At 60.3% G+C, this 21,661-nt stretch overlaps 1 protein-coding gene across 5 annotated transcripts in view; it reads right to left on the minus strand.

The window, feature by feature from the left end:
• Window positions 1–21,661, minus strand: part of PTPRF (protein tyrosine phosphatase receptor type F) — a 116,422-nt gene that overhangs the window by 23,681 nt on the left and 71,080 nt on the right. For 3 of the 5 annotated variants that reach the window (XM_029228139.1, XM_029228138.1, XM_029228137.1), the window contains exons 7-13: window positions 17,754–17,864; window positions 8,062–8,331; window positions 5,957–6,538; window positions 5,601–5,737; window positions 5,007–5,151; window positions 1,111–1,416; window positions 277–470 (exon numbers count right to left, since the gene is read on the minus strand). In XM_029228139.1, coding sequence (XP_029083972.1) covers window positions 277–470; window positions 1,111–1,416; window positions 5,007–5,151; window positions 5,601–5,737; window positions 5,957–6,538; window positions 8,062–8,331; window positions 17,754–17,864 — 1,745 coding nt within the window. The remainder of the gene's footprint in view (window positions 1–276; window positions 471–1,110; window positions 1,417–5,006; window positions 5,152–5,600; window positions 5,738–5,956; window positions 6,539–8,061; window positions 8,332–17,753; window positions 17,865–21,661) is intronic. The other 2 variants (XM_029228141.1, XM_029228140.1) reach the window with 1 other exon arrangement.

A 21,661-nucleotide genomic window follows, 5' to 3' on the forward strand; every position in this document is an offset into this window, starting at 1 on the left:
CAGCGGTGGCTGCCAGGCTGGGACTGTCACCAGGGCAGACGGGGCTGGCCGAGCCCGGACTGGCACAGCTCAGGCAGACCTAAGACAAGAGGAGGGAGTGTTCCGGGCACCTGGCCCTAACCTCCTGGTCTCAGCGCTTTCCTAGCCCGATAACAGCAGGGTGTCTTGGTGTCACAGTCCCTCTGAGAGCAGGTAGGAGAGGGGAGCAAACCTGGGTTCCAAAGAGCGAGTAGAATATGCTGGTCTCGCCCACCCGCCCACCTCCCGGTGTCACACCTGGGCCTCGGCCAGCATGACGTCCTGGATGATGGGTGGGCCGCGGGGCTCGCCATTCTCTAGCCGCACATAGGTGACCTGGTAGCCGCGGATCTGACCGTGCTGCTTGCTGGGGACGGGCAGCTTCCAGGAGACGCGCACGGCAGTGGAGTTCAGCGGCTCCACCTCCACCTTCCGTGGCGGCCCGCTGGGCACTGGGGACCAGGTGGAGAAGGAAGTTAGGTGCGTGGTATGGATCCGGGCACAGCATGCTCCAGGGCCTTGCCTTCGCACCCCACTGCCCCAGGAAAGGCCCTGATGCGGTTTCCTTAGACTGTCTGCCCTGGAGAGGAACGTGGAGGGCTCCCTCTGCCTGGCATGGGGAAGAGCCCGGGACCCTGCGACCCCTCTGGCCCAGGGCTGCCTCACTTGGTGGGGAGGGCAGAGGTGGGGAACAGGTGGAGGCGGGGCACCAGGCCTTCGACCACCCCAAGTCAGCACAACCTGGACTATCTCCTGGGCCCCACATCACGCCAACGTCTAGAGAGGCAGAGCCTCAGTGACTCTCCTGAGTGATTCTACTAGCCTCCCCAGTCCTCCTCCTTTCAAATCTTGGGTGGGCTGCCTCTTCGGCCTTAGCCTTTTAAGGCTCCAGCTGCCTTGAGGAAGCCCCGCAGCTGGGATTTGGGCACAGGTTGTCCCACAAGCTACACCTCCCCAGCTGGGGCCATTAAGCCTGCACTGGGAAGACAGCAAGTCCTTCTGGGCTTCCGGGAGGCCAAGGCCCTGGGAGCCCGGTGCGGGGGTCCAGCGGCACGGCGGCCCCCGCCCCCGCCTGCCCTCGGCGCTGCCTACCGTCCTCGTCGGTGCGCACCAGCACCGGGCTGCTCTCGGGGCCGGGGCCCACATCCGTGTGCGCCCGCACCCACACCCGGTACTCCGTCCACTTCTCCAGGCCCACCAGGTCCCAGCTGGAGTGCTCGCGGCCGATGCCGTCCACCACGTGCCGCTCGCGGTCCTCGCCGTCCACCGCCTCGTAGGCCACCGAGTACTGGGTGATAACGCCGTTGCGGCTGTCGGCTGGCGGTGGGACCCAACTTACCCGGACCATGGTGGAGCCCACGCTCACGCACGTCACCTTCTGGGGAGGGGCGGAGGGGGCTGGGGAAGACAAATGGGGGGAAGCAGGCAGATGGAGGGTGGGGGTCAGAGACATAGCGACCAGTCACAGAGGATGGGAAACTCACCCAGGCAGGCTACTCCCCAGGTGCGTCATGGCTATCCCAGGGCCCCTCCAGGCAGGCTACCACCGCCACTGCCGCCAGACAGCCCGGCTCCCTCTGGACCATAGGCTCTTCTCTCTCTCTCTCTCTCTCTCTCTCTCTCTCTCTCTGCCTCACACACACACACACACACACGCACACACAGCTCTAATACAGCACCTCACACACATACACTGTCTCACACACAACGCACAGGGCATCAGACACACACAAGCACGGGGCCACGCCACCCTCACTCCTGGTCACACCCACAACCACACACGGAGACCCTCCCCAGCTGCTGTGCTCACAGCTCTCGCTCTTCCCGGGACAAGTGACCTGATGGCTCTTCTGGTGCGAGGCTGCCTCGACAGGGTGTCTGCGGCTGAGCCACAGGAAACCGCAGAGACTGGAGGCCCCCAGGCAGTTTGAAGGGAAAGTGCCCATTGGAGGGGCTCTCACTCATCAGGCTCCTTGCGTGTCAGGAGGTGGGTCTGTGCCCTCCTCGTTCCCAGTGATGTTTCCGGCTCCTATTCCCACTGAGGACTCTGCTGCCATCACCTGGGCTTTCTCATCTCGAGTTCTGCCACCACCTCCTGCTCAGGTGACTCCAGCAGCCCCTCGATCCACTGGCTCCCAAGCCCCTCATCTTCAGAGCTTTCTCCTCCCCTGCGCTGCTGTGGTCCTGCCCCAGATGCTGCCACTCTCTCTAAAACTGTGGCCTCCAATACCCCCTTGCAGACCCTCACCTCTTGGCCCAGCTCAGCTGCTCAGGGCCCCCAGCACTGCACCTGCTCTTCCCCCCCGGGGACCTCATCCATTGACCTACCTCCTTACTGCCCTCGATACTCAGCTTAGAACCTCACCACTCTTACCAACACCCCAAATTCCCCTCCCTCTCTGAGCTCCTGCCCAGCCCGTCCCAAGCTCTGAATGAACCCACCCCCCATCTCCTCCAAGGTGGCATGGGGGTGGGTAGAAAAAGCCACCAAGGCAGGTTGGCACTCTGTGAGCACCCCATGGCCTCCCCCGGGCCGTCCATGCTGCCGGCCGGTCTCTGCTCTCTGCCCGGCTCCCTCTGCCACTTAATACAAAGTACCTTCCACCTCCTCCACGCTCCTCAAACCTCTAGCTCCTGTTGCCTCCCTTCCTCTCAGCAAGTGACCCCATCTCCTACTTTGCAGAGTAAACCTTAGCCTCCCAACAGCAGCTCCTCCGTCCCTTGCTACCAAACCCACCAGCCTGCATCGGCTCCGAGTCTCCCCTTCCCTCCCCTGGGAAGGGAGAGGGGTGCCCTCCCGTCCAAGGCCAATCTCTCCCATCGCCCGTGCTCTGCCCTCTTCCCCACCCCGAGCCTCCAACCGTCTTTCTCTTTTCCATATTTTTTACTTCTCCTCGTTGACACATTCCCAACAGCATTTAAATACGCTCAAGATTTCCCCATCTTAAAAGACACATCCCATCCTCAGCCCCAGAGCTTCCCCCCACTGACTGCACCAGCTACAGTGTTCCCTCCCCCCAGCTAAGCTCTCTGTCTCTACTTCCTCACCCCTCATACACGCTTCGTGGAACTCCAGTCAGCTTCGGCCCCTCATGCCAGGTCCACCCTCCACATTGCTAGACCTAGAGGACACGCCTGCGTCCCTCTGGCCCTGATCACTCAGCAGCAGCATCTGGTCTCCTTCTTGAAACCCTCTTCTTCCAACCTCCAAGACTCCCCTCTCCTGGGTTTCCCCCCGTCTCTGGTCCTCCTTCCCACAGTCCACCTCCAGCCCCGGGCCAGGATCCCAGCAGCCTGCCAAGCATCATCACCTGGATGGCACACAGCATCCCGAGCCTGGGGGCCTGGGAACCATGTGCGCCCCTCGCACCTGCTTCTGTCCCGTTTCCCGTCCTAGGGAGCGGCACCGCTCTCCTCCCAAGTCTCCACACCACGTACAAGGCTTCACCCCACGTGTCCCTCTCTCTCAGTCCCCCACACCTAACCCATCCCCAAGTCTGGCCAGCGGCATCCCAGAGAGCTTTCAGATACACCCCATCACCTCACCTGAGCCGTCGTCTCTTGCCTAGGCTGACGCACAACCCCTTCACTGGTCTCCGGTGTCCTGTCGGGCTGGTCTGTGCGTTTGCACGCGGTAGGCAGGCAGCCCCCTCCTGCCTGTCCTCTGTCCCCGAGGCCCTGAATGCTGTGGTCTGGCGGCTGCTCCAGCCACATTGGCCAGTTGCTCGTCCCTGACCACAACCAAGTGCCTTCCTGCTTCTTGGTCTTTTGCACCTGCTGACCCCCTGCATGGGGCTTCTGTGTCGCCCAAGGAAGCCCTCCTCGACCCTTCAAATCAGATGAGGTTCCTGTCACCTCTCCGCTGTCTCCTCTGCAGCACTTTACACAAATATAATTAAAAGCTCATTTGGATAACTGTGGGCTTAATATCTGTCTTCCCCACTAGACTAGGACCGCCTTGGGCAGAGGCTGTGTCAGGGTTGTGCTGCTGGCCCTGCAGTGTGCATGGGCCCCTAACAGGAGCATGGCAGGTGCTTATGGAATGAACCTATGAACGTCGGGTCACACATGGCACATTCACACAGTCCCATGTGACATGGACAGCCTCAGAAGACCATCACATGTCATCACATGTGCTCACTGTCTCAATGCCATGATCCCAACCAGCCACACACACATGGCCCCGTTATCACATACAGCCTCACAGACAGTGGCCCACTGTGGCCACGTGACCAGACAGCCTGTGGGCTCACGGTCTGTCACTGGGACAGCTGCAGAGATCCCAGACACCCCAAGACACACTCGCTGGATCCCACATAGACCCGATCACAGTGACATACACGTTCAGGTGCTGCAGCTAGCTGCTCGAACGTGCACACACCCACGGCATCAGAGTCTCACTCACACAGGAACACAGGAACACACCGCGCCACAAAGTAGGCTCACACATGGCCTCACGGACAGTCCAACACACGGGTGGCCACACAGTCCCAACGCGGGTCACACGGTCTCATCTGTCCTGTGTGCAGCTGGCTCAGTGTGACTGCGTGGCTCACACAGATTCTCATGGAGGGGGGGCAAGAGGTAGGAATATGGGTAACAGGGAGATGAGATGTGGGGATATGGGGAGGGAAGACGCCCACCAAAGCTGGTCTGGGACACAGTGAGCACAGCGGTCCCTCCACTGAGGGTGGCCCAGGGGGCTAGTGTGACCAGCACAGACCGGGTGGGAAGAGGAGACGAATCAGAGACATAGAACTTACCTGGGCGGGGGGTGGGGCTGAGGGAGGGCAGGAGTCGGGCAGGGAGCAGCGAGGGCAGCAGCCGCCTGGATGCAGACTAGAGGGCACTTACCTGCCCCTCACTTGGGGTCCAGACTGAGCCCAGGGCCCAGCAGATCTGACCACCCACCTGGTCGAAGGGAAGGGGTATGTGTGTGTCCGTGTCCCGCCCAGCCGTAGCAGACAGTGGCCCCGGGAGACACTCACTGGATTGTGCTGTGCGAGCCTCAATGGTGGGGGTGAAGACGCCCACCCCCATCTCGGAGCGGGCAGCCAGCTGGAAGCGGTACAGGGTGTCGGGCTTCAGGTCCTCTACAGTGTAGGAGGACGTGGGGTCGAAGGTCACCTTGTGCTGGAAGAGCAAGGAGCACTCACCGACTGCCCTGACCTGAAAGGTCACTCAGAGGTCACCCCCAACATGGGCTGAAGCTGATCCCTGGGGACCCACCGTGGCTGCATGGCTGGCTCCCTGCCACGTGGCCACCTGGACAGCGCAAGGGCACCTCACCGACAACATGGCCATGGGAACACCAGGGACACGTGGCCCCAGGGAACCTTTGGGCTCTACTGGAGCCACGTGAGCCACAGAGCCTACGAGACCCAGGACAGACCTAGGACCTTTGTCCCTGGCACAGGGGTGACAAAGACTACAGAAGCACACAGGCCACGTGGGCCCCAGAGCCTCAAGGGGCTGTGCCCACACAACCACAGAAATCGAGAAGAGCCTGCCTGGGTGAGCCCATCACAGATCGCCAAGGACCAGGCAGAGCCCTGCTGCCTCTGGCCCTGCTGAGCGCTCACCTGCTGGCCCGCGTCCTCTGCCGCCCAGTACGCCAGCTCGTACTTGATGATCCGCTCCTGCGGAGGCAGCAGCCACGAGAGCTGGATCCTGGTGTCGGAGTCCGCGTCGGCCTGGAAGTCCGCGGGCTGGGCGGGCACTGCAACACCCCGTGCCCGGCGCCGTCAGCCTCGCCAGTCACCCCGAGGGCAGGGGCACCCAGGGGACGGAGGCAGGGGAAGTCAGGGTCTCACCCCCACGCCCACCCCGCCTTCCCCAGTGGCCGTGTGGGCGGACACGGGCCCCAAGCTCACGGCTGAGGGAGGAGGCGCCGCCCAGCCCTGCCCACCCCAAGTCTGCCCGGCCGGCCAGCGCCTACCTCCCTGCTGTGTCTTGACCTGGATGGGGGGGCTGGGGGGGCCGTCACCCACGGCGGTGAAGGCCAGCACGCGCAGGCTGTAGGTGATGCCGGGCAGCAGGCTGCCCACGGTGGTGAGGAGCCCGGCGTCCGTGTTGTGTTTGTGCCAGGCGCTCAGGGGGCGGCGGGAGTCGGGGGTGTAGTAGACACGGTAGCCCCGCACCAGGCCGTTGGGCTCCTCAGGCGGCTCCCACTGCACCAGCATGGTGCTGGCGCTCAGCATTCGCGCCTGCACGCGGCGCGGGGGGCTGGAGGGCGCCTGCTCCCCCGTGCGCGCCCGCACGGCCTCGCTGGGGGGCCCGCGCCCGATGCTGTTCACCGCCAGCACGCGGAAGGCGTACTCCGAGAAGGGGCTGAGGCCGCCGATGCTGTAGCGGGTGGTGGCCACGCCGTCCACCTCCTGGAAGGGGCCCTCTGCACCCGCTGGACGGTACTGGATGCCGTAGTAGGACACGGGCTCTGAGTTCCCAGAGTCCCAGGTCAGGGTGACACTGGTGGCAGTTGTCTCTGTCACCACAAGGTCAATCGGAGGCTTCGGCAGAGCTGGGGACAAAGTGGAAAGCTCAGGGCTTCCTGAGGTCATGACTCTAGAAGCCAACCCTGCCCTTGGGATTCATCCAACCGGAGTGTGGTTGAGCCCCACAGCCCACCCTGAAGAATGGCCTGGAAGGCCCTTGGTGACCTCTGAGTTCACTTAGTGGGGGCTGGTGGCCTTGGGTCATTCACTGTCTACCCAAGTCACTTCTAGGACTCCCTGGATCCTCACATCAGCCCTGGTAACTCATCTAACAAACAGACCCAGAGGGGGCCTGCCCGCGCCCCATGCAGATGGGAGGCACACAGGCTGGGGAGCAGAGATCTCTGCCTCTGCAGCATGTCTGGGCTCCTCCACTGGCAAGAATGTGTAACAGGGGCTGGGAGAGGGACTTCCTTAGGGAATGGCCCTGGATTTGAGAAAGAGTGACGGGCTACTGGCCCCACAGACCACGTGGCTTGGCTCAAACTGAAGGTGAGGTCCCAGGTCCACAACCAATCACTCAACAAATAATACTGAGTGCCGACCCTGTGCCAGGCACTGTGCTAGGGCTGAGGACACACTGTCACACGGTCACGTCCCTGCCTCGTGGGGTTTACACTCCAGCGTTAAGAGAGAAACGATCAGTGAGTTGATAATCATGGTTCTGGTATGGGTAAAGACAGCAGAAAGCAGGGTGCTGAGATGGAGAAAACTCCAGGGGTGTTCCTGGATGGGGTGATCGGGAAAAGATTCACAGAACTGAGACCTGGAGAGTGAGATGGAGCCAGCGACGGCAAGGGAGGGGTGCGGGCACGGCGAAACTGAGGACTGTCAGCCTGCTCGGTGCATGGCAGTGAGGATCCTGGTCTTTATCCTAAAAGCAGCCGGAAGCCACTGGAAGGTGCTTCTCCCTTTCTTTAAAGGGGGTAACGTGATCCTGCTTTTTTTACCTTTTGAAAAAGATGATTCCAGCTGCAGAATGGGGGTGTGTTGGAAGGGAGAGTGGAAGCAGGACACCCCAAGGAGTCTGCTCTACATGCGCCTGTCCCAGGGCTCCGGGCGGGGAGAACCCACCCTCCTTCTACTGTTTCCCATCCTTCTTGCCAGGAGGCTGGTAAAGCCGAGGGCCTGGTGCTATGTAGTGGTTAGAGTGGTGTGCGGTGGAATCAGACGCCCAGGGTTCAAGTCCCTGCTCCATCATTTACCTCCGTGTGACCCTGCACCTCAGTTTCCTAACTTAAAAAATAAAATTGGGACAATGAGAGCACCTATCTCCAAGCGTGACACCACCTGAACAAAATAATCTTTGCTTACTAACCAGCACAGCGTCTGCCCCCAGGGACCCAACACCAGTTAGCTATAAGGATTAAGATAATTTCTGACAGAAGCCCCTCCCTCCACCAACTAAGGGCCAGGAGGACCCCGAGGCCGGGCACCAGGAGAGCAACGACCCTCAGCCCTGCCTGTGCCTCGGCAGCCACACTCGCCTGCCACGTCCCCTGCTACAGGGAAGGCCACGGGCCACGGCAGGCACACCAGTGGCACTCACCTTTCACGGTGACCTGGGCCGTGGCCTCAATCATGCCCAGCGAGGAGATGGCCACGCAGGTGTAGTTGGCGGAGCGCACCACGTTGCTGAGCTCCAGCACGTTGCGGCCGACTGGCATCTCATCCTCCTTGGTGAGCTCCTCGGCCCCCATCATCCACTTCACATAAGGCATGGGTGCACCCACGGCGACGCACGTCAGGTTCACGCTGCCGCCCGGCATCACCTCCTGGCTGCTGGGAGGGATGGAGAAACGAGGAGCCACGCGGCGCACTGCGGGAGGAGGGAGAGAGGCACTCACAGCCGGGGCAGGACACGTGGGGGGATGCAAGCGCAGGGGCCCCTCATCCAGGAAGCCCCTCTCATCAGAGCCAAGCCCACCTCAGAGACAGGAGGGGCGGAGTCCCTGGGTCCCGGCTGACCACCTCCCACCCCGCTCTCAGGGACTGTCTGGAACACGAGAGATTCCACAACCAAGCTCCCATTGTACAGCCTAGGAAACTGAGGCCCAGGGTCACACAGGGATTCACTGCAAGGCCTTGTCAGGGCCACATCCCAGGTCGCCTTCCAGTGCCCGCCCCTACCTGCTCCTGACCCCCCAGGGGTCTCCAGAGGGGCTAGCTGGGGCACTAGTGAAAGAGATCCAGGCATCCCAGGGTGGAGGGTCCTCAGAGCATGAGTGGGGCAGGGCAGAGGGTCAGCCTGGAAGTGACACGGCCACCCTCTCTCGAGCCACTGCCTCCACCTCCAGACCACGGTCCCAGGGGAAGAGATGAGGGCAGTGGCATGACCACCTGCCAGGACCTCAGCCATGCTCAAGGCACAGTCTGAGAACCCAGGAGTAGGGGCGGCCTCCAGGAGGGACTGGGCAGGGGTTTGGGTTCGGGGCGGGCCAGGGACGTGGTCCGCGGGCAGGATGGGCATGACGATGGCAGTAACATGATGAGGGTGCCAAGCAGACGGCCTTCAGCACCAATGAATGAGGATCTCAAGGGGGAGGGTGGCTGTGCCTGGCCACGGCCTCCGGCCTTGGGCTCCCCGGGTCAGAAGCTGTTCTGAGCCTCTCAGTTCAAGGTGCAGCCAGGAACCCCCACCCCCCTGCCAAAGTCGCGAGCTCGGCACAGACTTTCGGAACATGCAGAGGGAGGGAAGGCAGGCAAGACCTAGCCGTGGGCAGGCATGCTTGGCATGCAGGCGGGGCATGCAGCTGGTGGGCAGAGGCTGGGGTGTGTCCTTCCTGGGCAGCCCTACACACGGGGCTGGAGAAGGCAGGCAGCGAGCCTAAGAGGCCAGAGGGGACCACTCCGAGTGTGGGTCTCTGAGGGCCCTTGCTGGGGAGCCCAGGCATGCGGAGGACCCATGGTGCTACATCGAGAGCACCTCTGCCACAAGTGCCAGACTGCTGCTCGCACGGCCCCAAAGCACAGAATCAGAGCTCGAAGTAACTGCAGATACCACCTGGCCCGACCTATGACCTCGCTACACAGGGGTCAGAGTGGCAGCCCACAGACCAGACGTCCAGCAGATCACCAGGTCCTGCTAATGCACCGCCTAAAATATCTTTCAAACGCTAATTTCTCCGCAAGTCCACAGGTGACTGCCACCTCCAAAGTCCAAGCCACCATCCTTCCCTGGATTCCTGTACCAGGTTCTCCTCTGCTCCTCCTGCCTTGCTGGCGCCCTCTGGGCCCCCGATCCCGTAACTGGCCCTCCACAAACAGCTGGCACAAATCCAAATCTGCTCATATCACCCCCATGTTAAAATCTCCCGCGTGGAGTTTTAAAGGACTCCTCAGCCCAGACTATACCTTCCTCAGCCCCTGCCTCGACTCCAAGGCCTCCAGACAGAACCGAAGCACTGCCAGTGCCCCAGCGGGCCGGGCATGACCACCACCAGGGGCTGGGTCTACTTCCCTCTGTGCCCCAGGCTCACTGGGCTCTCAGCGTGTCCCGTGGGTGTCTAGCGTTCTGCCTCCCCCTAGAATTGGCATCCTCATCTTAGGAGAACCATCTCAGCCCCCACTCTCGGTTCTTGGGGTATATGACCCAGATCTGGCTAACAAGAGCGAGCCTTCGGACTGCTGTGAAAACTATCAGACGAATGCCCAACCAAACCCTTCAAATATCTGGATCCAGGCCTGCCTGACACCAAGTCTGCTTCTACGTTTTTAGTTTTGTAAAGACAGAAGTTTTCTTGTTGCGATTAAGCTGACAGTAGTGGGCTTCTGTCAGCGGTCCTAAAGCTGGGAGTCTACACTGAATGACAACAGCACGTCACAGGTCTCTACCTGTGCTGCAGTGCTGTGCAGCAGGGAACAGGTGGATCCCGGGTACGTGGCTGGCAGGAAGCAGCCACGACAAAGAGCCTCCTTTGAGCACTCGCTGCAGATGGCACAAGGGTGAGGCTGGGAGGCACGCACATGGTGCAGGCACTCCCTGGGCTCTGGCACTGAGCCTGGGGGGCAGGCCACGGAGGAGAGGCAGGGCTGCCGGTGAAGGCACAGCCCTGCCTCGAGCAGAAAGGTACAGCAGTCTTGACTAAGTGAAGACTCTCCTCTCAGCCAGTGGCTGCCCCGCCTCCTCCTTGTTCATACGCATCCAAATGGGTTTGGGGGAAGGAGACCACTGTTGAGCACCTCCTATATGCTGCAGGTTTCCACACTGTGGATGCTAGCACCTCCCAGTTACAGACGGGGGGAACTGACTGAAGACTGACACTTCGGGGACGTGCCTGAGTTTATACACGTACTAGAGTAGGTCTGTGGGATGAAAAAGCTCGCGTCCCTTTGAGACCCGGCTCACAGGGCTGAAAAGAGAGACCTAGGAGGCTCCACGAAGAAGCTTCTGGGTCAGCCGAGGCTGCCAGGAGAAGACACTTTCCAGTTGACATGAGGATGGGCCTTGAGCCTGTGTCAGGTCACAGCTGCAAGCCTGACTGTGGTCAGTGGCAGAATCTTGGAACCTGATCAGGTCCCTGGACATAAGGACAAAGAGCCCCAGGAGAAGGAAGTAGGTCCTTGGCCGATAAACCTTGGGTCCCAAGCTAAGCAGTGCAGGAAACTGACTGGGCTTTAACTCAAATAGTCCCGGAGAACAGGGTTTTCTGTGCTACTGCCAGGAAACGGAGGCCCTTTGGGAACCAACATCGAGAAGAGTTTTTATTTTATTTATTTATTAATTTATTATTTATTTATTAATTTATTTATTGCGGTACGCAGGCCTCTCACTGCTGTGGCCTCTCCCGTTGCGGATGGAGCACAGGCTCCGGACACGCAGGCTCAGCGGCCATGGCTCAAGGGCCCACCCACTCGGCGGCATGTGGGATCTTCCTGGACTGGGGCACGAACCCGTGTCCCCTGCATCGGCAGGCAGACTCTCAACCGCTGCGCTACCAGGGAAGCCCTGTTTTTATTTTAATTTTCTCCCTCCTAGATGCTGGTGGAAGGGAGAAGCCCAGGGGCTAAGGTGAGTGAGAGGTCAGATGTGACCCTTGGGGTCATCCCTAGCACCACGCAAGGGCCTCAAGCCCAGGGACTCCTGGAAGGCACACCCTGCCAGGGTGCCACCCTTCATGCTTTCACAGGGATACACAGCCACACACGAGGAGCCTGGACGCAGTTTCCCACAGCTCAGACTCATCTTCCCCACAGTGTGAGGGAGGTCAGGGTAGGTCCACAGAGGGAGGGTGGGGGCAACAGAGGTGAGAGACTACCTCCTGGGACCCCGAGTGACCATGCGGGCCCGCACCTGGGACCTGCCTGGATGGCCACCCCCATCCCAAGATCCAGGGGTGGCTGGCGTCTCCCTGCAACAGTCCCACCGCCACTCCTCCCGCTGTCACAGACACAAGGCCTCCCAAAGGGGCAGGACTCGCCAGGGACTCGGTCTATTGACAGAAGCAACAGCAGGGAAGGAAAAACCAGAGCCGGGGAAAAATGCACTAGGGTCTAATCTTGAGCTCCAACAATGCCGGTCTATTACCGTTCCCTGGGCATCCTCAGAGCTGACATTCTATAGACAATTTCCAAAACAGGGTCTTGCCATTGCTGGATTATATTCCAGCTGTAACTTTTAAGTCTCATAATTGGAGCTGACAACCCGCTATGACAGGGCGGAGTGGCACCTGGAGGCATCAGCATTCAGTGGGGTGACAGCCTAACCGCGGGGGCAGGCAGCCCCGCAATCTGCATTTACTCACGGAAATTTCTCTGATGAAAATAACACAGCGTTCAGGAGGGGATAAGGGGCAGGATCCACTGTATCAAGATAAAATAACTCTTTAATAAATAACCTTGTGGCTGCCGCAGAGCAGTAATTAAATGCCGGCATACTCGGCACACAGTTTTAAGTAAAGCTGGAAAAATGTTAAGATGGAATTATCAGCGCCAAACAAATTACCAGCCAGGCAAATCCCCCTGGAATATTTAGAAACTCATTTATGCCTTCCCATTAAAGATTTGTGTACATGCTTATTTTTGGTGGGACCACAGACGGAGAGAAGAAGGGACAAGGGACTAGGAGGGTGGGGGAAGGGGTGCAGGGGTAGGCGGCTGCAGGCTGGGCTCTCTCTGCTGATGACTGTTTTCTGAACCGACCCGGCAGATCTGCCCGGTCAGCGAAATGGTGTAACTGAAATGCCCCAGAGCTCAGGAGTGCATATGGATGGATGCTCGGGGCTGATATCTGAGCCGAGGCCACAGCCCTCCTCCCGGCTGGCTCCCTCTCCCTCGCGGAGGAAACTCAAGCCGCAGAGAGAATGCAACAGGGGACCAGGTGGCCTGGGTCTGCTCCCTGGGGCTTAGCCCAAAGCCCAGGAGACAGGAGGACCTCCTCTGACCACTCAGACCATGTGACACAGGACCGCTAGCCCTTACTGCTGGTCCCAGGACTGGAGGAGGTAGAGGCCTGGCCCCGGGGGTGTGAGACTGCTCTGGAATGGGCTGCTGGAGTCTCTAAGAAGCGCTCCCCAAACTGCGGCTGGGCCAGGGCCTCTTGCAGGCTCCCACGTGGGCCTCCCTAAATGGAAGTTGACCGTTCAGTCAGGTGTGAGCTCCTGCTCTGAATGCCCAGCACCCAGCATGGGGCTGAGGAAGTGCCAGCTGTCTGGGGGGCTTGGGCAGAGAGAAGGGCCTGGGGCAGGTGGGAAGACCCTCATTTGGATCTGATTAGAGACGGAAAAGACAAGTCCCTGGGGGACTTCCTCAGTGAGCCAAGATGGCGCCCCCCCACCCAGCGCCCCGGACCCTAAACTCAGTAGGCAGAGCAGGGCTGTTGCCCATCCAGCCTGGGAGAGGGGCTCAAGGACAGCACAGACTCTGTAGGACTTTCGCCCTGTGCTGCAGGATCTTGAGGGGTGAGCTCATTCTCCATTAGCCTTTGCCCTTCGTCTTCCCAGCGGTTTCGACTGAGCTTGGACAAACGTGGATTTTAGGTGAGGGGGACTGTAGAAGGCTCCACAGGTATGTGTAAAGCCCTACAGCTCTTACTGCTCCCACAACCACTCCTGAGCTCCACCTGGAGCAGAGAGCTGGCCTGGCCTGGGCACAAAGGCAGGGACCAGTCTCGTGCCATGCACCATGCCCACCTGACCTCCCCAGCAGGGGAGCCCAGCTAAGGGGACATGCAGACACGTGGGGTGTCAGGGACCCAAGCAGCAGAAACATGCGGGGCAGGGGGGCCTGCCCACCCACCACTGGTCCTGCCCGCCTGCCGCCCAAACAGTGGAGCGCAGAGCCCAATGGGCGGGCAGGCCTGACTGGGGCCTGAGGAGCTGACCGAGCCCGCCGTTCCCTACGGACGGGAGCATCCCGTCGATGGGCGAACTGTAGATGGATAAGAAGTGAAAAGGACCAACCTTCTCGCTGATCTGAGAGATGAGAGTTTGGGTTGATGGCAGAGTGCGATGAGGATGAGGAGGAAATAAAAAAAGACAAGGAGAAACACAGAGAGTAAAAACAGGCCAACCTTCATCTGCCCACACAGCACGGAAACGAGACAAGACTCTCGTGCCCCACGCACACGCATGTGCCCGCAGGTGCGCGCGGACCACGCCGCTCACAAAAGACTCAGGACTCATGGAGGACACGGCGGACAGGGCTGCGTCCCGCTGGCAGGCACTAGGTGCCAAGGGTGGGACAGGGAGGGGCGGGAGCGGGGCACAGGCAGGCCCCCATGCCTCACGCACACCTCAAGGCTCGGACAGACCCAGTGAGCTGGGTTCTGGGGTCAGGGCCCACCCAGCCCACAAACCCACCAAGGCGCACGGGCCACTAGAACCCCGCCACCTTGAGGCAGCCCCACGCTGTGTGGCACCAGAGCGTGAACAGCTGGTCTGGGAGCCTGTAGGGAGAAAGGCCGTGGAGCCATCGCCCTGCTTAGAGACAGCTGTGGCCCAGCGGCCAGGTCCCTGCAGAGAAGGGGGAAGGGTGGGGGCAGGTAGGCCAGGCTCTGCGGGAGGCGTGGCTCCTCCCCGGTGCCTGGCAGCTGTGTGTCCTAAGAGCTGGAGGAGAGAGACGCTGTGGATGGAAGGAGTGAGTCAGTCACTGGGGGAGGGAGTCGGACGGAGAGAGGTTGGTCCACCCAGCAGGCGTGGGCCGACTAGACTGTGGGTGGAGCTGCAGGCAATTGTGAGCAAAGTCAGACGAAACTGGGTGATGAAGGCCCAACACTGCTATCCCCACAGCGGGAGCAGCTCCGGACTGTGTGCCCGGCACTGGGCCAGGAGCATTACATGCACGGTCCCATGAAATGCAGCAACTTAAGGTCTCAGAGAGACAATGGGAACCCCAAGTCTGGGGGACAGAGGGACGTGAGGTGGACACTGAAGCCAAATCCGAGGAGGAGACACGGCCTCAGGCCCCGTGGGCACGGCAGACGGCAGTCAGAGACGGATGGAGACGACAGCCAGCGCGAGGCTGTCCATCCAGAGCAGTGTTTCTTCACGGCAGGGGGAGGAGGATTCCCCCAAGCGACACTGGGCAAGCTCTGGAGACACTGTGAGTTGTGACAAGGGGGTGCTACGGGCACCTAGTGGGTCAGTAAACATCCCACAACGCCCAGGACAGCCCCACACAGCTAAGGGTTACTGGGCCCCAAATGTCAATGGAGCTGGAATCCACACTGAACCGGATGCTGAGGTTCCTGATGGCTGGAGCCCAGTGGGGGCCTCCCAGTGGCTGCCACTTGGCTGGGAGGCAGCGGGGCACAGGCCAGTGGGCAGGCCAGCACTGGGGGCTTCTCCATGCATGGACCACCCACAAGCAGGGTTCAGGATACAGAATTCGTGGCCAGCACCGCAGAGGCTGTGCCAGAGGGGCTGGGGTTGATGGGCCCTCAGCACTGCTGGGGGCAGAAAGCAGGGGCTTTACCAGGACCGTGATGAGGAGGGGGTGGACCCTAGAGGCCAGGGTCCTAGAAGCAGGGCTTTCTAGGTGTCTAGAAGTCCACAGTAAGGCCTGTCCTGGGGCTACAGGGCAAACTGCTCTCTGCAAAGCAGGGCAGGCACAGATTCAGGTGGGGCCTGGTTATGAGGCAGGTCCTAGGGACAGACTTAGAACAGGCCCTTAGACACCAGGGCCCACAGGAATGTGTGTGTGTGTGCATGTGTCAGAGAGAGGGAGAGACAAGGCAAGTGGGGTTGGGACACCCTATTTCAGAATCCCTAGCAAGTGGGGCTAGAACTAAAGGAACCCCTACATTCCCTGCCCAAAAGGCCTGTGGAAATGGGCCCAGGAAGGCAGTTCAGGAAGACCTGGTGGAAGGCGGGATGGGCCAGAGTCCTGCCTGAGCTCACCACGTGTAGACAGTGGGGTCCCCACAGAGAAGGGTAAGAGGGGCTGCAGGTAAGAGCCTCCTGGTCGGTGCCTGAGCCACCAGCTACAGCAGCAGCCGAGCTCAGCTCATCCAAAGAGACCCACTGTCCTGCCTCAGGGCTAAGGCTGGTGTGATGGTGACTTTGGAGAACTCTGCCCAGCCAAGACGACGATGCCCAGTCCATCCACCTTGGGTCTGGGCCTTCTCCTGCCTCAGGACGGCCTCTGCACCTCTGCCCCAGGAAACGTGCCCATCTGGCCGCACCCGTGCAGCTTGCTTGGCATACACAGCGGCTCTGCCGCGCCTCTCCTCTCCCTGGTGCAGCCACACGCAGTGAAGGACTTTGTTGCCGAGGCCCGGAGCCTCCACATTCTCGAGGTTATGGTCTTTTGGAAGAAGTGCTTGGTCAGGCCCACACAGCAGGGGTAGTGGTCCGGGTGGGAGGAGGCAGGTCTTTGAGGAGGGTTGATCCAGCTGCTCCTCTCAGAGGGGACGCATCAGGGCCCTGTGCACTGGTCAGAAGCTCTGCCTGAAGCAGGGTGGGGGAAGGCTGTGCAATTTACAACACTCATCTTGGCCATTTGGGTGGCTTGCACGCTCCTGGCCTCCATGCCCTGATGCTGCTCCTTAAGACAGGCCCTGGGTCAGCTCAGGGGAGCCTCGAAGAGCAGAAGAGCTGCGAAGGGGACCAGTGGGGACCTCCCGTCCCATGCCCCTAATTCCAATGAGGCATCAACCAGTCTCTGAAGCACAATTTGCCCATCACCTGTGGCCTCTCGGGATCTTGTGCCCTGACACATCACAGCCCCTCAATAAGCACGTGGGTTGATGGCTTAATTCTCTCTGCCCTGTCTGACCACGTGGCCCCGAAGAGTGGGACAGGCCACTGCCATTGCCGTGCCCCAGGCTTGGCCCTGGGCGGACAGGCAGACGACACCCTTTGCGAAGCTGCAGTATGCACTTAGCATGATGAAATCATCACTGCAAGGAAACTGCATCCACTTTCCTTTACAAATCCCCGGAGTGGAGACGGTTTCACTTTTAATGATGCCCATCTGTGCAGGAGGGTTAAGTGGGGGGGGATGGCAGGGGTAGGAGGGGCGCCTAGCCCCTCCTGGACACCGTGCACACAAAACCCAGTGTTCTCAGGAAGGGGTAGGTGGCCAGCTTTGGTTCCCCTGGGGCTGTGAGCATAACAGACTGAACAGGCCAAAAACAGTCCCCAGACCCTCTCTGCTGGGTACCCGGACTTGCAAAAGTGTGGGATCCACGAAGTCCCAGCAAGGAACACCTAAAACACACTAGATGCTCACCTGTAGGGGCTCAAAGCTGCCTTGGCCTGACCCCCTACACAGGGTCCTGGCTGATGACAAAGCACAGCTGGCTCCTCCTCCAGGAAGGCCCCAAGCAAACCTGGTCAGAAGGCAAGTACACCTGGCCCGGAGCCCACCCTGCTGGGGTGGGCAGGACACACTCAAGGAAGACCAGGCAGGTGTGTACACGTTCACACACACACGTGTGCCTGCTCTCTCTCTCTCTCTCACACACACACACACACACGCACACACATGCACGTCTGCTCGGAAGGCTCTAGACTCCCACGGGGCTCTGGGCCCATGAGGCAGGACCTACAAGAGATACAAATGCTCCCAAGAGTGTCTGTTTCCCAAAGGGCCTGCGGGAGGAAGGCAAAGTCGGGGCGGATGTTAGGAGCTTGCCCAGTGGGAGCTGCTGCTGCTACGGCTGCTGCAGAAAGAGGTGGAAAGGAGGAGAGACTGGGCCCACGGCAGCCCGCTAAGTCCACACCAAGGCTCGGGGCAGCAAGCCCGGCGAGGGCAGCTCAGCTCCGTAGAATCAGGGCTGGGCACCGCCTGAGTCCTTACCTCGCACATACAGGTTGGCGGGGGCCGAGTAGCGTGTGCCTGCGGAGTTGGTCGCCACACACTCGTACTTGCCTTGGTCCGACTCCTCGCTGCTCTCAATCTGCAAGGCACCTGTGGGGACACAAAGACAACGGTCAAGCCTGCGACCCGAGGAGGGGTCTCGACAGCATCTGAGGCTTGTGTTGACCAGATGTTGCAGACATCAGGGCCACACCCCGGCACTAGTGCTGCCTCCGGGAAGCTCTCCCTGACAAGCCCGGAGGCCTCCTGGCTGGAATGGAGGGTCGTGCTGTGGAGCACAATCCCGCCCCACGCGCGGTCCAGCTGGGCCTGCTGGCTCGCCCAGGGGCTCCACCCCATCCCCCATCTCTACTGAGTGTCTGCCATACTCTGGCTGGTACTGGAGCCTGTTTGCCAATGAGCATCCCCATCAGAGCACTGTGGAGCCAGGCGTGGGTGGGACAGCCTGTAGACCGGCTGGCCTGGGACCTCTAAGCGTGCAATGCCCTCCTCGGCAAGACCTGAGACTCTGCCGCCCACCAGAACCCACAGGAAAGAAGGGGTGGCCCTGGGGGCCCGGTGCCCAGCAGCCTTTGCTCCCAGCACCCCCCGTCCCCCCCTCCCCCCCATCAGCCCCACCCATTCCAGCTCCTCTCCTCAGCCTGGTCCTGCTAAAGTGCTTCGACCCACCACGGCTCCTGCATAATTCAGGAGGCTAATGGAGGATGCAGCTCGCACTCGGGCCAGCGCCCTGAAGGGCTGCTTTGGCCACAGACGGACAGACAGGAGCCGGGACTGGGGATGCCGCTGAAAAGGACGCTCACAGAGGGTGGAGGAAAGGGCTGGGGCCAGTCCTGGCAGGTCCAGGCCAGGGAGGCCGAGGTGAAGGCGGGGTGGGAGAAGGGGGTGAAACCGGCCGACATGGCCACCTCCAGCCCTGGCAGTAAACGCCTGAGAACTCTGCTGGTGAGAGCACACCAGGCAAACCGTCTGTGACAGGGAACATCCCGAGGGACCAGCAATGCCCGCTCCCTGGAACAAGCCGACGGACAATCACACCCACACAGGACGGTCCAATGGACAGTTAACAACCCCACAGGACACAGCCTGACAAAAACCACTGCCCGCACAGACCTACCCCTCCCAGAGCCCAGGCCAGCTGACAGTCACGCCCACTCAGGACACACACAGAACTGCCTGACCCCACCTGACCTGACCTGACCAGAGCCACTAGAAGAGTTCCAGGCCACGCTCTCATGGCTCAGGCCCCAGGGGAAGGGCCACTGCGTCTGAGCTACAGCCCCTTCACCACCCGACACCCCTCTTCCACCACCCAGACCTGGGGCAGCAGGAGGGGCGTGAACATCCAAGGGGCTAGGAGCTGGAGGTGGGGAGAGGGGTGCCCAGGCTGGGCCCTGATACTAAGGGAAAATGGGCTGGCCTGCTCTGTGGTCCTGGGCAGCCCTCCCCACCAGCATCAGGGAGTGTGAGGGCCCAGGGCCTGTGCCAAATACCCATCTCCTGCGAGAACAGCCCCGATGGGCACTCAACGGGTCATGTTTATGGGATGGATGGACGTTGTCACAGAAAATGTTCATTCAAGCAGGTGGGGCTCAGGGCCCTGGCCAGAGGGAGGGGGGGCTATATCAAGGTCAGCTCAGCTGGGGGTAGCGGGAGTCCTGGCTGGTGCCACAGGCAGGAACAGGGAGTGGTACCTGGGTGGGATCCCTGCTGGGGGAGGAGGCTCCCCTGCACTGAGAGCCAGGACTGGTCAAGGGACCCAACACAGACCCTGAGCCTACTGCACACAGAAACCCCCAACTCTGGAACCAAGACCAAGACCCAGCAGCGGGGGCACTGACGAGTCAGCACAGGCTGAGAGGATGGGCGGGGGGATCCGGAGGCTGAGTCCTGTCCTCAGCGGGTGATGGACAAGATGCACCACAGGGGAGCAGCTGCTCCACCCAGCCACATCTTCTGTTCCAAGAGCAGCCTGGCCCTAAACTCTGAGGGTCTAGATGCGCCCAAGAATACTGAATAAAAGCATCATGGAAGCAATCATTTTACAGGGTGCCTGCTCTGGGCCAGACACTGCCCAAATCCTCTTCCTCTCCTCTAATCCTCACGACCCCATGAGGGAGGTGGGGCCCTGGCCCTGACTTAAGAGGAAACAGACTTCTGAGAGACAAATTGAGTTTTTAAAGGAGTTGAGGTGAGTCAAACTCGAACCGGACCTTTGAGTACAGTCCGGGCTTGGAATCGCAGAATGTAGGGTCCTGCTGCATGAAAGCAGCTGGGGCCGATAGGTCAGGGGATCAGGCTACCTAGGATCCTATTTATTTCTGGTGTCATCCCAGCCTCTACATTAAAGTCTTAACTGTGCGTCCCTCCTAGCGTTTGCTGGGCTGGGGGATTTACAGGGGGATCCTCATTCTACTACAGGGCTGGGATGTTAACGGGGAAGTTAGTAATAATTGAGGGCCCAAGACAAAGAAGGTTCTCAAGAGGGAAGGCAAGGCTTGGTCATGCGCCCCCACCTCATGGGAAGACTTTCTGTCTCTGGCCAGCCTTGAGGACCAGGGCCTGGCTTCCCTGCAGGAGTCAACAGAGCCCCTTCTGTGCGGCTGGCCTAGAAGGCCTGGGCAGTTGGGCTTCCAGCCCCAAAACAGGGATGAGCCGAGTATCTCCACAATCCAGACTTGCAATGGATGAGTCACAGGAGGGGATGGCTGAGAGTGGATGTGTGTGGTGGCCGGTGGTGCTGAAGGGGCTGGAGCTGGAGATGAGGAGGCTGGAGAGGTCGGGATGGGGATGCGGGAGGTGACGGACGGGACTGGACGGGATGGAGTGGTGGTGACGGCAGTGGCGGCGGCGAGGCGTGGTGTGGCGAGATGCACGGACAGCATTCTTACCTCTGATTGGTGAACCACCTGGCGAGGTAATTTGAATGCAAATAAGATCAGAGAGAAGCATTAGTACAAAAGGAAGGAAAGCCAAATCAGATAAAATAAAACCTGAGAGAGGGCCTTAAATATACAGAGAAGTTGAGGCGTGGCTTAGGTGTGAGCAAGCACCAGGCTGCGTGTAGGCAAAGCTGTGTTCCCCAGGTCGCCGGCACGGCTCTGGGGAGGGGGAGGCTGAGGCTGGGCCAGCAGGGCTGGGGGTGCCAGGAATCAGGGTGGTGAGTCAGGGCTCCTGCAGACTCCACCGGCTGAGCTCAGTGGAAGGTCAAGGTGAAGAGAAGAGGCGATAACCCCACCCTGCAGGGCTCTCCAGATTCCACAGGTGAGTAGGATTTCAAAACAGAGCACTTACCCAAAGCAGGGCATTTAAGCAGACCAAAGAAAGGGCTAAAGGGAGAGCTCACCTCAGGCTATCACCAGACCAGCCCTCCACAAACACACACACCAGCCCCCTACTCACCACCCGGTGGCAGACCCCTGTAAAGCCACCCGACCTTGCTAAAGACCTTGCTAAAACCCGACTGATGGCACAGTCCTCCCACCTGATTGGTGAGAGCCAGGGGCCATTCCCCGCCCCCGCCCCTTGCCTGTTCATTGCCTTGTAACCCTGGGAATCAGCAGCCTCTAGGCTGCTCACCCTGCAAATGCCTATTGTGGGGCAATTATGAGGTCTGGACACGCTCCCTTCCCAACAGGGACCCCCTCTTCTACCACTGCCCCATCCGGAGCAGTGAGGGGCCTGTGGGCAGGCCCAGGTCAGCCCCGTCCACCCTGCCCTTCTCTGCCCACTTCCGGGGAGGAAAGTGTGCAGGGAGACAAACACTGGTTACTACCTCATTGAACCTGAAGACACCCACTTAGGAGGAATTATCCACCTGAGCAAGAATGAGGAAACAGAGGCTGAGGAACATTAAGTGCCTCACACAGCTTATGAGGTGGCAGGAA

Source organism: Monodon monoceros, unplaced genomic scaffold (assembly GCF_005190385.1).
Source record: "Monodon monoceros isolate NGI ecotype Baffin Bay Population unplaced genomic scaffold, NGI_Narwhal_1 Super_Scaffold_18, whole genome shotgun sequence".
Taxonomy (NCBI): domain Eukaryota; kingdom Metazoa; phylum Chordata; class Mammalia; order Artiodactyla; family Monodontidae; genus Monodon; species Monodon monoceros.